Here is a 12,796-nt window from a genome sequence, read left to right as displayed (position 1 = left end):
AAAAGGTATTAGCGTAAACTGACAGTTGGCCTTGAACCTAAAGCTCAAGACTAAGGAACAAGTTACTTACCTGTAACTGTTGTTCTCCAGCATGGGTCTGGCATGGATTCACATGCTCATGAATATTCCCCGTCGTCAGGCTGGGAATCCTCGGTAAAGAAAAAACCAGTATCAGTTTCGTTTCTGATCTGTCTTTCGTAGTAATAACCAATCACTGGTCTCTGCGTCATACTGACCACAGCCAATGACTGCCCTCTACCTAAGCACCGCCTCTGGCAGCCATCTTCAGATTTGGAAGCACGTGAAGTGGCAGTATGACCAAGTGAAGAGCCGCAGAGGGGTAGGCGGGAGGGTTCGCATGTGAATCCATGCCAGACCCATGCTGGAGAACAACAGTTACAGGTAAGTAACTTGTTCCTTCTCCAGCATGGGGTCTGGCATGGATTCACATGCTCATGAATAAAGAATACATAGCAGTACACACATGCACAACCACGGGAGGTGGCAAAGGCTCAACATTAAGCATCACATCAACTCAACATTAAGCATCTTACCTCCTCACCAGGCTCACCTCAGGTGAACAGGTTGCGCAGCACTGCTTGGCCGACCCTGGACTCCTCCCTGGAATCCCGGTCGACGCAGTAGAATTTCGTGAAGGTGTGCGTCGACCTCCACGTAGCAGCCCTGCATATGTCCAGCAGGGGCACACCAGATAGGAACGCCGTGGTAGCTGCGATCGCTCTGGTGGAATGGGCTCTCGGACGGCCAGGCAGCGGTCGGTTTGCCAACCGGTGACAGCACATGATACAGCCGGAGAGCCATCTGGAGATGGAAGCCTTCGAGAGAGCCTTCCCCTGATTGACAGGTCCAAAGTTCACAAAGAGTTGTGACGTCTTCCGAAAACCCTTCGTGCGGTCCACGTAGAACTTCAGCGCTCTAGCTACATCCAGCGAGTGCAAAGTCCTCTCAGCCGGCGACGAAGGCGACGGGAAGAACACAGGTAACACCAAGGGTTCGTTGAGATGGAAGTCCGACGGTACCTTGGGCATGAAGGAGGGGTGCGTCCTGAGCACTACCCTCGTGTCATGGAAAGTCAAGTACGGGGCCTTGCAGGAAAGGGCCTGGATCTCTCCCACTCGTCGTGCGGAGGTGATGGCCACAAGAAAAGCTGTTTTCCACGATAGAAACTTCAACGGGGCCGAGTGCAGAGGCTCGAGCGGAGGTCCCATGAGCTTGGTCAGCACCACGTTGAGCTCCCACGCCGGGGCCGGAGCCTTCACCGGCGGGAACGATCTGAACAGTCCCTTCATGAACTCTTTCACCAGACGATGAGACCACAAGGACGTCCGCCCCGTGGTTCTGGTGTATCGGGAGATAGCAGCAAGATGAATCTTGATGGACGCGTGTGCCAGACCAGCTTTGGCCAGCGTCAGCAGGTACGGCAGTACTTGGGGGGCCGTAATCCGTAGAGGGTTAATCTTCTGTGCGTGGCACCAGACAGAGAACCTCTTCCATTTGTGTCCGTAGCATTTAAGAGTCGAGGACGCCCTGGCCTTTGCAAGAACCTCTCTGCAATCGGCCGGTATGTCGTATCCTCCAAACTCTAGCGCTGCAGGAGCCAGGCCTGCAAGTTCAGCGACTTCGGGTCGTGGTGGAGGATGGCGCCTCCTTCCCTGGAGAGTAGATCCGCGTCCGCCGGCAGCTTGATCGGCGGGGACGCTGACAAGTCCAGAAGGTCCGGGAACCATATCTGCCTCGGCCACGCAGGTGCGACGAGGATCATCCTGCACCGTGACCTCTTGAGCTGGTTGACGAGCCGGATTAGCAGAGGCAAGGGAGGGAACGCGTAGAGGAACAGGCCCTCCCAGGGGAACGAGAAAGCATCGCCCATGCTCCTCGTCTGGGGAAACCTGCTGGCGAACCTCCGGCACTTGGTGTTCCTCGCCGTCGCGAACAGGTCGATCTGGGGTGTGCCCCACCGTCGGAAGAGGCGTCCCACCAGATCCTGCCGTAGTTCCCACTCGTGGCACGAGCGCAGCTCCCTGCTGAGTGAGTCGGCGATGGTGTTTTTTATCCCTGCCAGATGAAACGGCAGCAGAAAAATTCCTTGGGCAACGGCCCAATGCCACAGGTCCTGCGCCTCCTTGGACAGCGCTGGGGACCTGGTTCCGCCCTGTTTCCTGATGTAAAACATGGTGGTGGTGTTGTCGGTGAAGATCCTCACCACCTTGCCCTTGAGGGACGGAAGGAAGGACCTGAGGGCCCAAAACACTGCACGGAGCTCCAGGACGTTTATATGCAGGGACTTCTCCGTCGGGAGCCAGAGTCCCCTTGCGTGCAGATTTTCGGTGTGCGCTCCCCACCCTTCCAGGGAGGCATCCGTGGTCACAGTCTCCTGGTGGGCTGGGGTCTGGAAGTCCATGCCCGCCGTCAGATGCGCGCGGGTGCCCCACCACCGTATCGCTCGTCGGAAACTCTCGTCAAGCTTGATCCTTTCCTCGAAGCTGCCCGTCGTCTGGATCCAGCGCGCATCCAGGAATTCTTGCAACGGGCGCATCCGGAGCCTGCACATGGGAATGAGGTAGATGCAGGAAGACATCATCCCGAGGAGGGACTTGATGGACCTCACTTTGGCCGCGTCGGCCACCAACATCCGTTGCACCTTGCCCAAGATGGTCCTGGTCCTCTCCTCCGACGGGGAGGCCAGAAGGGACACTGTGTCGAGCCTGGCTCCCAGAAACAGTGCGACTTGCGCGGGCACCAGGTAGGATTTGGCGTAGTTCACGGAGAATCCCAGGTCCGTGAGGAGTTGGACGGTCCTTGCCGTGTGGACCACGGCGAGCTCCCTCGTCTTGGCGCGGATGAGCCAGTCGTCCAGGTAGGGGTAGACGTGAATCCCCTCGCGGCGCAGCTGCGCCGCCACCGGTGCGAGGCACTTGGTGAATACCCTGGGTGCCGACCGTAGTCCGAAGGGAAGGGCTTTGAACTGGTAATGACGCCCTTGGACCACGAATCTGAGGAATTTGCGGTGCCCCTTTAGCCTGGGAATGTGGAAGTAGGCATCCTCCAAATCCAACGACGATAGGAAGTCTCCTTCCTCCAGCTGACCCAGGACGTGCTGGAGGGTGACCATCCGGAACTTCTGCGCCTTGATGAACTTGTTCAGACGTCGCAGGTCTAGGATGGGGCGCCATCCTCCCGTCTTCTTCTTCACGAGGAAGTATCTCGAGTAGACTCCGGAGCCCCGAAGCCTCTTTGGGACGAGTTCGATGGCGCCCTTTCTGAGCATCGCCTTTACCTCCAGGAGAAGTTGAGGGACGTGAAGTTCTTTCCTGGCCACGGGGGGGGACGCGCGGGCACCTTCTTTGAAACTCGAGCGCGTGGCCCCGGGCCAGGGCGTCCAGCACCCAACGGTCGGTGGAGATGGACTCCCACACGCTGACGAAGCCCGCCAGCCGGCCTCCCACCGGGGTGCTTCGGTGGGGGCCCGACCCCACGGCCGGTTCAATCCTGCTTGGACGCGGCCTTGCCGCCTTGACCTCCTTGGCGACGACGGCGGGGTCCGCTAGACTTGCCTCGTCCTCTGTAGGCCTCTTGCGACGACGAGCGGGCCGCTTGACGGTAGGAAGCGAAACCGCCGCCGGAACCTTTGGAGGTGCCCTTGCCTCCGCCGCTCCGAAAGGGCGTCCGTCGTTGCAGGACTCCAAGGGCCCGGGCCGTCTCAGTATCCGCCTTGATGGCCTGAAGGGAATCGTCCACTGTCTTCCCAAACAGGTTGTTCCCGTCGAAGGGCATGTCCAGGACTCTGGTCTGGACGTCCTGCCGGAAGTCCGTAGCTTTGAGCCATCCACGACGTCGAAGGCAAACGCCGTTGCCCAGCTGGCGGAACCCGGTGTCGGCGATGTCCGTCGCCACGGTGATGGCGTGGTCCGAGGCCACCTCACCTTCCTGCAGGATCTCAAGGACCTCCGCCCTCTTATCGTCCGGCAGAAAATCCAGCAGGGGAGCTATCTTGTACCAGAGCTCCCTGTCGTAGCGGGCCACGATAGCCAAGGCGTTGGCCGCTTTAATCGTCGTCGCTGCCGACGAGATGACTCTACGTCCCATAGCATCCAATTTCTTTCCCTCGCCGTCCGGCGGGGAAGTCGATGTGGAGGCCGCACCCCCCCCCGCTTTCTTCCTGGCTGCCGCGGAGACGACGGAGTCCGGGGTAGGCTGCGCCCGGAGGCATAGGGGGGCCGTGTCCGGGACCCGGTACTTTTTCTCGTACCGGTCTCTTCTAGCTGGCGTCGTGGAAGGGTTCTTGAGGAGGGAAAGGCCCTCATCCCAAATGTCGTCCAACAGAGGCACTGCGAGGACCGTCTTCCTCTTGGCCTCGCGCCGCTGATAAAGGAAGCCTTCCTTTTTCTTCTCCTCAGGGCAGAGTTGGAAAAGCTCGGAAGCCCTGGAGATCATGGAGTGGAAAGATCCGATCTCGTCGGGCGGAGAAGCCCTGGTGGGAGGCGACGACGGAAAATCCTCGTCGTATGCCTCGTCGTCCGTACCCGTCGCTGCCGTGTCAGTCCCCGTATCATCCCCTCGGGTGGACGGGGAGGAGGGCTGGAAGGGGCGCGACGGTTGAAAAGGAGGTGGTGGATGGATCCTTCTTTTCTTGGTAGGGGGAACACCAGAAGGTCCCGGTTCTGGATCCCCCGACGGGAGAGGTTCCTCCGTCGGTAACGGTAGCCTCGTCCTTATCTCGGAGCATAAGGACTGTATGGCCAACAAAATGGCCGCCGAGTTGTCTTGCGGCGCTGGCAGAGGGGAATCCGACGGGCGAGCAGGGGCCCCGTCGGTATCCTCGACGATGTCGTCGTCGTCACCTGCGTCGGGGTCCATTCCGACGGGCTGGCCTTCTTCCACGCCTAGGCCGTGGCTTAAGACCTCGATCAGCTCCTCTTCTGAGGTTGAGGCCGAATCTCCGACGACGCCCTGCCCCCCCTTCTTCTTCCCCACGGAGGGTTTCACGGGGGTCCTATCGATGGGCACAAAGGAAGACTCCCTCCGAGGAGGCAGGGAGATTCTGAGCCCTGAGGTCGCCACCACTGGTGCAGCCACCACAGGCTGAGCCAGGGCCGCCGCGACCGTATCGATAGAGGGCTTGGTCGGATGGATCAAGGCCTTCACCACCTTAGGTGCGCTCACCGCCTTATCCTTGAGGGAGGGGGCACTGCCACGCTCCTCCTCTGCCTTAGAGCTCGACCGGGGCCTCTCCAGGAGCTTCGCCGGGTGCTCGGCCTTCCTCTTACCCGACCCAGAGCGTTGGCTCGTGGTTGATGGTGCCGGGGAGGGTGCGCCCTGCCTGGCGCCCGTAGAGCCCGACCGTTCGGCGCTCCCGGTGCCAGCGGACTCGCGGTGCTTGGCCTTATGTTGGGCCCCCGTCGCCGGGGCGCCCTCAAAGGTCTTAGAAGACCGCTCGGATTTCTTCTTCTTCTCGCCAGACGGGCTCTTACCCTCCAGCCAGTTGGCGAGACGTTGATGGCGGTCCTTCATGGTCCGTTCCGACATGTTGCCGCAAAACGCACAGTCCTTCTCCACGTGCGTCTTGTCCTCATGAAGGCAGTAAAGGCAGAAAGAGTGTTCGTCCTCCTTGAAGACGTTCTGCAGCTGGCATCCAGGGCAGACCCTGAACAGCTTTCCGGGCGTCGAGCTTCCCTTCTCCTGGGCCATCTCCGAGACCGGGCCTGAGAAGCTTCTGGATTCCTCCGAAGTGTAGCTCGACGAAATCTTCACCCTTGAGGGGCACAGATGAATCCGACACGGGTCCCCGTTGATCGGATGTAGGATCGGTGGAGCTTGAGGCTCTTTTGACCGAAAGAATCGAAGTTTTTTGTGAAAAAAGCGCGAAAAATAGCACTAACGCTCGAGAGCAATAGCACGAGGATCCCAACACATGAACGTGCGGTAAAAATCTGAAGATGGCTGCCAGAGGCGGTGCTTAGGTAGAGGGCAGTCATTGGCTGTGGTCAGTATGACGCAGAGACCAGTGATTGGTTATTATTACGAAAGACAGATCAGAAACGAAACTGATACTGGTTTTTTCTTTACCGAGGATTCCCAGCCTGACGACGGGGAATATTCATGAGCATGTGAATCCATGCCAGACCCCATGCTGGAGAATATAGGCTACACAATGGACGTATTAGGGCCCAACAATGCCATCAAGTGGATATTGTGTCGCTGGCCCGTGAATCTTAAAGGATTAAGCAAGATAAAAACAGCATCAAACTTCGAGCCATCTCAGTCCAACTCAATGCTCGTTGGACTGAGAGAGCTCTACTCACATCAACCGGGAGATGCTACTCCCAAACTCGAGTATCCGTGGAAACTGAAATCCATCACAGGTAAAGACCACAATCACAATGGAAACCAAGACCCATTGGATTACTTTTCTAATTGTGCTACGGAGCGGAACTATGGATCGTGTTCGGGGCATATAGCAATCAATCAATTGGATGAACTTATCTTCTACATACAAAACTGGAGAGGATGTCAGAGGGAAGAGGAGAATTCGGCACGGCTGTATTTAGTTTTTCTTTGTCTGAAAGGAAGCCTCTCCTTTTTCTTTGGTGAAACATATTAAAAAAACACTTGAGAAGAACCGTAGCCTTTCCAAATCTTACAATATACTAAACGTAACTGGTGGTTCCAAATGGAAGACAACAAAGAAGAAAATGACAGGGAGCAAAGAGGTTCCAAGCATTGATGTTACATGTATTTTTTTTTTTTTTTTTTAACATGTTCAAAGCAGTGAAGTGAACTGAGAGATGGGAGAGTATTTGCGATTAACATGAAGGCAAAAGAAACCACAAATGGAGAGAGGTTCACAAGATGCCTGCGAGGGCTCTCATTATTCAAATTAAGGCATTTAGTTTTCATGGAAGCGAATTGCGATGCACAACACATGCCTATTTTCAAAATGATGAATACACAGTAGCACACAAAGATTCTTACCGTATTCTGGCAACCGCAACCTGCAGGAAATAAAGGACTGTCCCAAGCTCTGTTCCACCACATGCAGGTAACAGCATGCTAAAGCCATCGTTGAGCAGCTTTTCCTCAGAGAGTTGCAAATGGCAGCTTGTCTCAAACACTTCCTGGACCCCCTCAATGTATGTAGAAAGCAAAGTCCACAGTGTCTGCTTCTGTGTGTAGTCATTTTTAGTCACCAAAAACTTCTTTGCTGTTTCACGGAAACTAATCGAGAGTTTCTCAGCTAAAACGCTGATATCCAATTTCTTTTCCACGTAGGTCAAAAGGAAGGCGAATTGCCCACGCCAGACGAGAGCTCTCTGGGCAGTGCTGCTAGTTACCGGGGCAAGGAAAGCCAACAGGTCTAACACTCGACTGGCTACATCTTCTATATCAGCAACAGCTGCAAGAACAAGGAAGAGACTAAAAAAGTTCTGTAGTCCAACCTCAGTCAGCTCTTGCATTCTCCTCTGATGGAATTTGGAATATATTCTGCGGAAAGAGAAGGTAGATATGTAAGAACGTCTTGTTAAAAGATGATTTTGTCAGGATAGAAAATTTACTGAAAAGTGTTCAATAAACTCATGCTCTTGTTTGGAACTTTCACAGAATGCATTTAATTTTCCTTGTCTGGTTTCTCAAAATACACCCTTTCCCCCCTACATGCAAAGTCTCATTGCAGCATGCTGTTCTTTCCCACTTGTACAGCCTTTTTCGGCATACTTTTGCACATGCCACTCTGAAAGTCTTTCTCTCTGCAGTCCATAATGCCCAATTGATAATTTCCCTGGCTTTCTTTAGCAATTGCATCTAGGACAATTTCACCCTTCTCTTTTGAGGCTTGCTTGATGTCCCAAGGAAATAATTTTACCTTCATATCAGTCACCGAGAGTACATAAAGTGTGTGAAACCCTCTATGGTGAAAATGAGGATGGGACCCATTTCATTTTTTAAAGTACGCCTGGACTAAGTTTACTATTCTACCAGCTGCACAATCTAAGACTGAAAAAATGTCTAAACACTTCTCAGCTTGTGTAGGTTGAAGCAAGGTTTGATGTTCCACGAAGTCGGAATATGCAGTTACTGTTCCTTTCCTAAATTGATTGGGGTGGAAATTCTGAAGACAGTTAATTTGAGACATCATTGTCTATTCTAGCTAAGCTTTAGAGTGGATTCTCTTCGCCCAGGTTATTAAAATAGGGCCAGAGCAACACTAGTGATGGGCAGAAATTGTTTGAATTAATCAAAAACCAATGAAAGCTCTGGGCAACTCTCCAGACCATACTGGCTATTACAGAAGGGGGGAGACAAGAGCATTTGTATATCGGACTTAGTCCCATCCCAAAAGTGTGCATTGGTACAGAAGGGTGAAAAGGAATAGCATAGGGGGGTTGCCCATAGAAATGCCAGAGGTTACAAATCATGCAAAACCTTCTTGCCTTAAACCTTCAGTTTTGATAATGCCATCCCGAGTGGGATGGGTCTGCCCAGACATGTGTCACAATTCTACCTACAGACCCAAGCGGCACCTTGCATTTGATTTGCATATGTATTTTCCCCCTTCTGTAATGGCACAGAAGGGTGAAAAAATAGTCTAGATTGGTTTTCCTGAGGTCATGATTAATTCAGACACTTCCAGCCATCAATCTACCAATTAAAAACAGCCATCAACAATCAGCATGGCATCACAATCAGTAACACTAGCCAAGAACAGTGTTAAAACAGCTTCACAAGTATTGCAGCTAGATATATTAAAGTGTCCAAGTGCACCTTCCTTTTGGTTAGTAAAAGCACAGGATACCAGGCGACCTCAATTTAGAAAACAAAGTCTAAAATCATACCCAAAGCATTTCGGCTTCCTTGTAATAAAATGCCTCTATAAAATCATTGCAAAATCATTGCAAAATGGCAGATCCTTCAACCTGTCCTGTTTGGAGGTTGATGTGGACCACCAATGCAAAAAATTATTTTAGCAGGTAGAATGGAAAGAACAGCAAACTTCTGATTACACTTGGGATAGCAGAGCAGACATAGGAGGCATGCCATTGGAAATCCCAGAACTCTTAAAGGCAGTAATCTCAATGACTGGTTCAATGACCATAGCCCAGACCTCCTGTAGCCAACCTTGCCGAACAGAGAAATTCTGAATCTGGAGTCCAATGCCTTGTGCACTCATTCAATGTTCAAGGGTATATCATCAGGAGGGCAATAGGGGTGCACCAAATTCTAGGAACACATTTAAAATTAAACAACTTGTGCAACTTATTCAAAGGCTACGCCTTGTTAGCCGATGGTAACCACCATTGTTCCTCCGCTATGTCAATTTCCAAATCTACTTGCCATGCGCTTTTGGTAGAGAACTGAGCTGCCCTCAGGCATAGCCACTTGGTGCTCCAGTACAGGGTTCTATGTATTGTATGACCCTACTATTGTCTGCAGAAACCGATGTGTGGAAACCAGTTACCTGGAGTAAAGAAGAATTACCAATGCATTACAGTAACCTTTAGATGTAAACTTATTAACTGGGATGAAGGAACCATTTACTAAGCACTGAAGCCCATGCTTCCAGTGTAGTAAATAATTCCCAATACTACCTGAGATTACTACGCTTAGTGAAACCTTATGTATTCCCCACAAACTGTGTGACACTGTTTAGAGCCTTGATTCTACCAAAGCTGGACTTTTGTAATACCCTTTTGGGCAGCGCTGGAAAAGGATGTGGAGTCTACAAAATGATCCCCAGATGAGATCCTATTTCGGTGCACACAAGGGAGTAACATTGTCTCCCAGTGAGGCCAGAATAAGTAAACATTACCCATTAACAAGTACCACATATATACATAACCTTATTATAGGGGTTTATAAAAATGGGCATAACAAAGGCCATTTCAGAAGTTCAATAAAGAGCTAGTGTGTTCCTAATCAGGAAAAGGATGCAAAAAAGCAACAGCCTTCCGATCAGCCAGGTTATTCCATCTACCATATTAATCTCACCTCTGCTAAATGGGAGATGACCCACGTGAACACCATCTAAAATCTACGATGAATGAATTGCTCCCCCCAGATTTGTATGCAGTAGCTGTTCAGTTTAACCAGCTTGTCCAGTGTTTTATGTTTTGTCTTGATTCTCAATATGCGTTGCGATACCTGCAGGATTTTGGCGCTTTAGAAACCTATATATAATACCAGTATTTGGCAAAAGGGGCTTAGGCTACCAAGCAGTAGGGTTTGGGATTGCTTGGCCCCGTAGCTTGCAGGGCAACATCAAGCTACGTCAGCTATCACAAGAGCATTTTCAACCACAAATGAACGTGAGGTAAATCAATCATAGGGTAGTACAGGATACTGGGGCAACATGATAGACGCATTGGCAAATAAGTGAAGCAGCTTTAAGAGAAACCTTATTTTTAAGAAAGAAATGCAGCCCATCATGGATGCGAGACATGAAGACCAATGCCTTAACTTGGCTTAAACTATTTTCAAGGTTGCTGCAAAATTGTTTTGAAACAAACCTGGGATGTGATGACATATGGGCAAATCTAAATTATTTGATGGCACAAGCTGCCTATGTGCCAGGCATGTGGTCATCCAATATGTACTTGGGGTCAAGTACATACTCTAGTTCAGACTTGATTCAATTCACACCAAGGCCCCAATATGCCCCAAATAATGACTATCAGCAAGAACAGGAATATGTACATCCAGATTCATGAGATACAGGAGTACGTCACCCATACATAATGGTAGAACAACCTTGTGCACGTAGAAGAACAAGTTACTCTCTTACCTGGTAACGTTCTTTCGATGGGATGGTCCGACAACGTATTCCATAACTATGACAGGTAATCACCACAGCTGTGCTGCTTTTGAAAATCTTTCGGCGTCTGCGTTCTGCGTCGATGACGTCGATACGTTGTCCGAGGGCCTCCGCCGAGCCAACATCACCGGATGTTATAAGTAGGACGCCCGTAGCCTGTTGTAGTTTTTTCCTCAGAACGTGTGGCACCAATCGTCTGCCAGAATGATTACAGAAAGCCTTGCGGAAACGTAAGCTGCAGTCGCATAAGAAATTCTGTAGCGGGGCAGGTAGGGAGGGAGCGATATGGAATAAGTCGTCGGACCATCCCATCTAAAGAACGTTACCAGGTAAGAGTAACTTGTTCTTCGAGAGGTTTGGGTCCTCCGATGTACTCCATATCTATGACAGACTCCCAAAGCAGTACCAACGTCTGGAGGAGGGAAAAGAATTTAGACAATAGAAATTTAGAATGCCCAATCAAATTACAGAGTAAAGGACCGCCTTGCCAAAGGCCAGATCCTGCCCATGGATAGAGTCTAGGGAGTAGTGTCGTACAAAAGTATGGACCGAAGCCCAAGTGGCTGCTTCACAGATGTTACGAATAGGAACACCCCTCTGCAGGGCAGTAGAGGCAGCCATACCCCTAGTAGAATGGGCCCGTAGGCCTAACGGAGCGTTCTTACCCACCAAGGGGTAACATTCCGAAATTGCCAAGATAATCCATCTAGACCAAGTCTGCTTAGTAACAGCTTGTCCCAAACGCCTTCCAGCGTAACCTATAAAGAGCTTTTCATCCACTCTGATCCGGGACATGCGTGAAATGTAGAAACTTAAAGCTCTCCTAGGATCCAACCTATGGAGCCTCTCCTCTTTCTTACCAGGATGCAGAGGAGGATAAAATGCCGGAAGAATGACCTTCTGGCTTAAATGAAATTCCGAGACAACTTTCGGAAGAAAGGAAGGACGAACTCCAAGGACAACCCTATCCTTATGTAACACCGTGAAAGGTGGCTTAATAGAAAGTGCCTGCAACTCACTCACACTGCGAGCGGAAGTGACCGCAACTAAAAACACAGTTTTAAGGGATAACAGTCTCAAAGGGCAAGAATGTAAAGGGTCAAATGGAGCACCCATTAGGAATTTTAGAACAAGGTTCAAATCCCAACCGGGCACCTGGAAAGGTGATGGTGGGAACACATTAGTGAGCCCTTTCAGAAACTGAGAAATTAAAGGAATTTTAAAATAGGAACACTCTTCAGACGAGCGCTTAAATAAGGACAGTGCCGCCAGGTAACCTTTAATTGTACCCACTTGCAGGCCCCTGTGGGCTAAAGAAAGGAAAAAAGACAGAACCACAGGAATGTCACATGAAAAAGGATCCACATTCTTAACCCTGCACCATCGCAGAACTTTCTCCAACCCAACGGTAAAGAGACGTTTTTGCAGGCCGTCTAGGCGAAAGCAACACCTCCATCACGTCTTCAGGGAGGTCCCAATCCTTATACCTCAGCCTTTCAGAAGCCAAGCGTGAAGGTTAAGGGATCTGACCTCTGGATGGAGAACCTGCCCCCCCCCCTCCCGTGAGAGCAGATCATCTCTGTAGGGAAGACGGCATGGAGGGCAGATGGACAAGTCGAGAAGGCCCAGGTACCATGTTCTCCGGGCCCATGCCAGAGCAATGAGGATCATCTGGGAACCGAACCTCCGTAACCTCCGCAGCACTTGCGGGATGACAGGGACTGGAGGAAACGCGTACAGCAGTGGGAAGGACCACTCCACCAAGAACGCATCTCCTAAGGCTCCTCTTGGAGGAAATTCCCACGAGCAGAACCTTTCGCACTTCCAGTTGACACTGGAGGCGAAGAGATCCACTTGTGGGGTCCCCCAAAGGGCAAAAATCCCCCGGAGAATCTCCTGAGCCAGCTCCCACTCGTGAGAGATCGCACTCTGCCTGATCAGAGCGTCCGCGGTCTCGTTTTCGTCTCC

At 51.3% G+C, this 12,796-nt stretch overlaps 1 protein-coding gene across 1 annotated transcript in view; it reads right to left on the bottom strand.

Annotated features, from left to right (window-relative positions):
- Positions 1-12,796, bottom strand: part of MMS22L (MMS22 like, DNA repair protein) — a 1,233,593-nt gene that overhangs the window by 788,556 nt on the left and 432,241 nt on the right. The window contains exon 13 of the mRNA XM_069606412.1: positions 6,994-7,503. Within this exon, the coding sequence (XP_069462513.1) occupies positions 6,994-7,503 (510 nt within the window). The remainder of the gene's footprint in view (positions 1-6,993; positions 7,504-12,796) is intronic.

This window comes from Ambystoma mexicanum, chromosome 4p, assembly GCF_040938575.1.
Source record: "Ambystoma mexicanum isolate Mex_15411 chromosome 4p, UKY_AmexF1_1, whole genome shotgun sequence".
In the NCBI taxonomy this organism is placed as follows: domain Eukaryota; kingdom Metazoa; phylum Chordata; class Amphibia; order Caudata; family Ambystomatidae; genus Ambystoma; species Ambystoma mexicanum.
The sequence above is the reverse complement of the archived record's forward strand: the minus strand, read 5'-3'. Positions and strand labels throughout refer to the sequence as shown.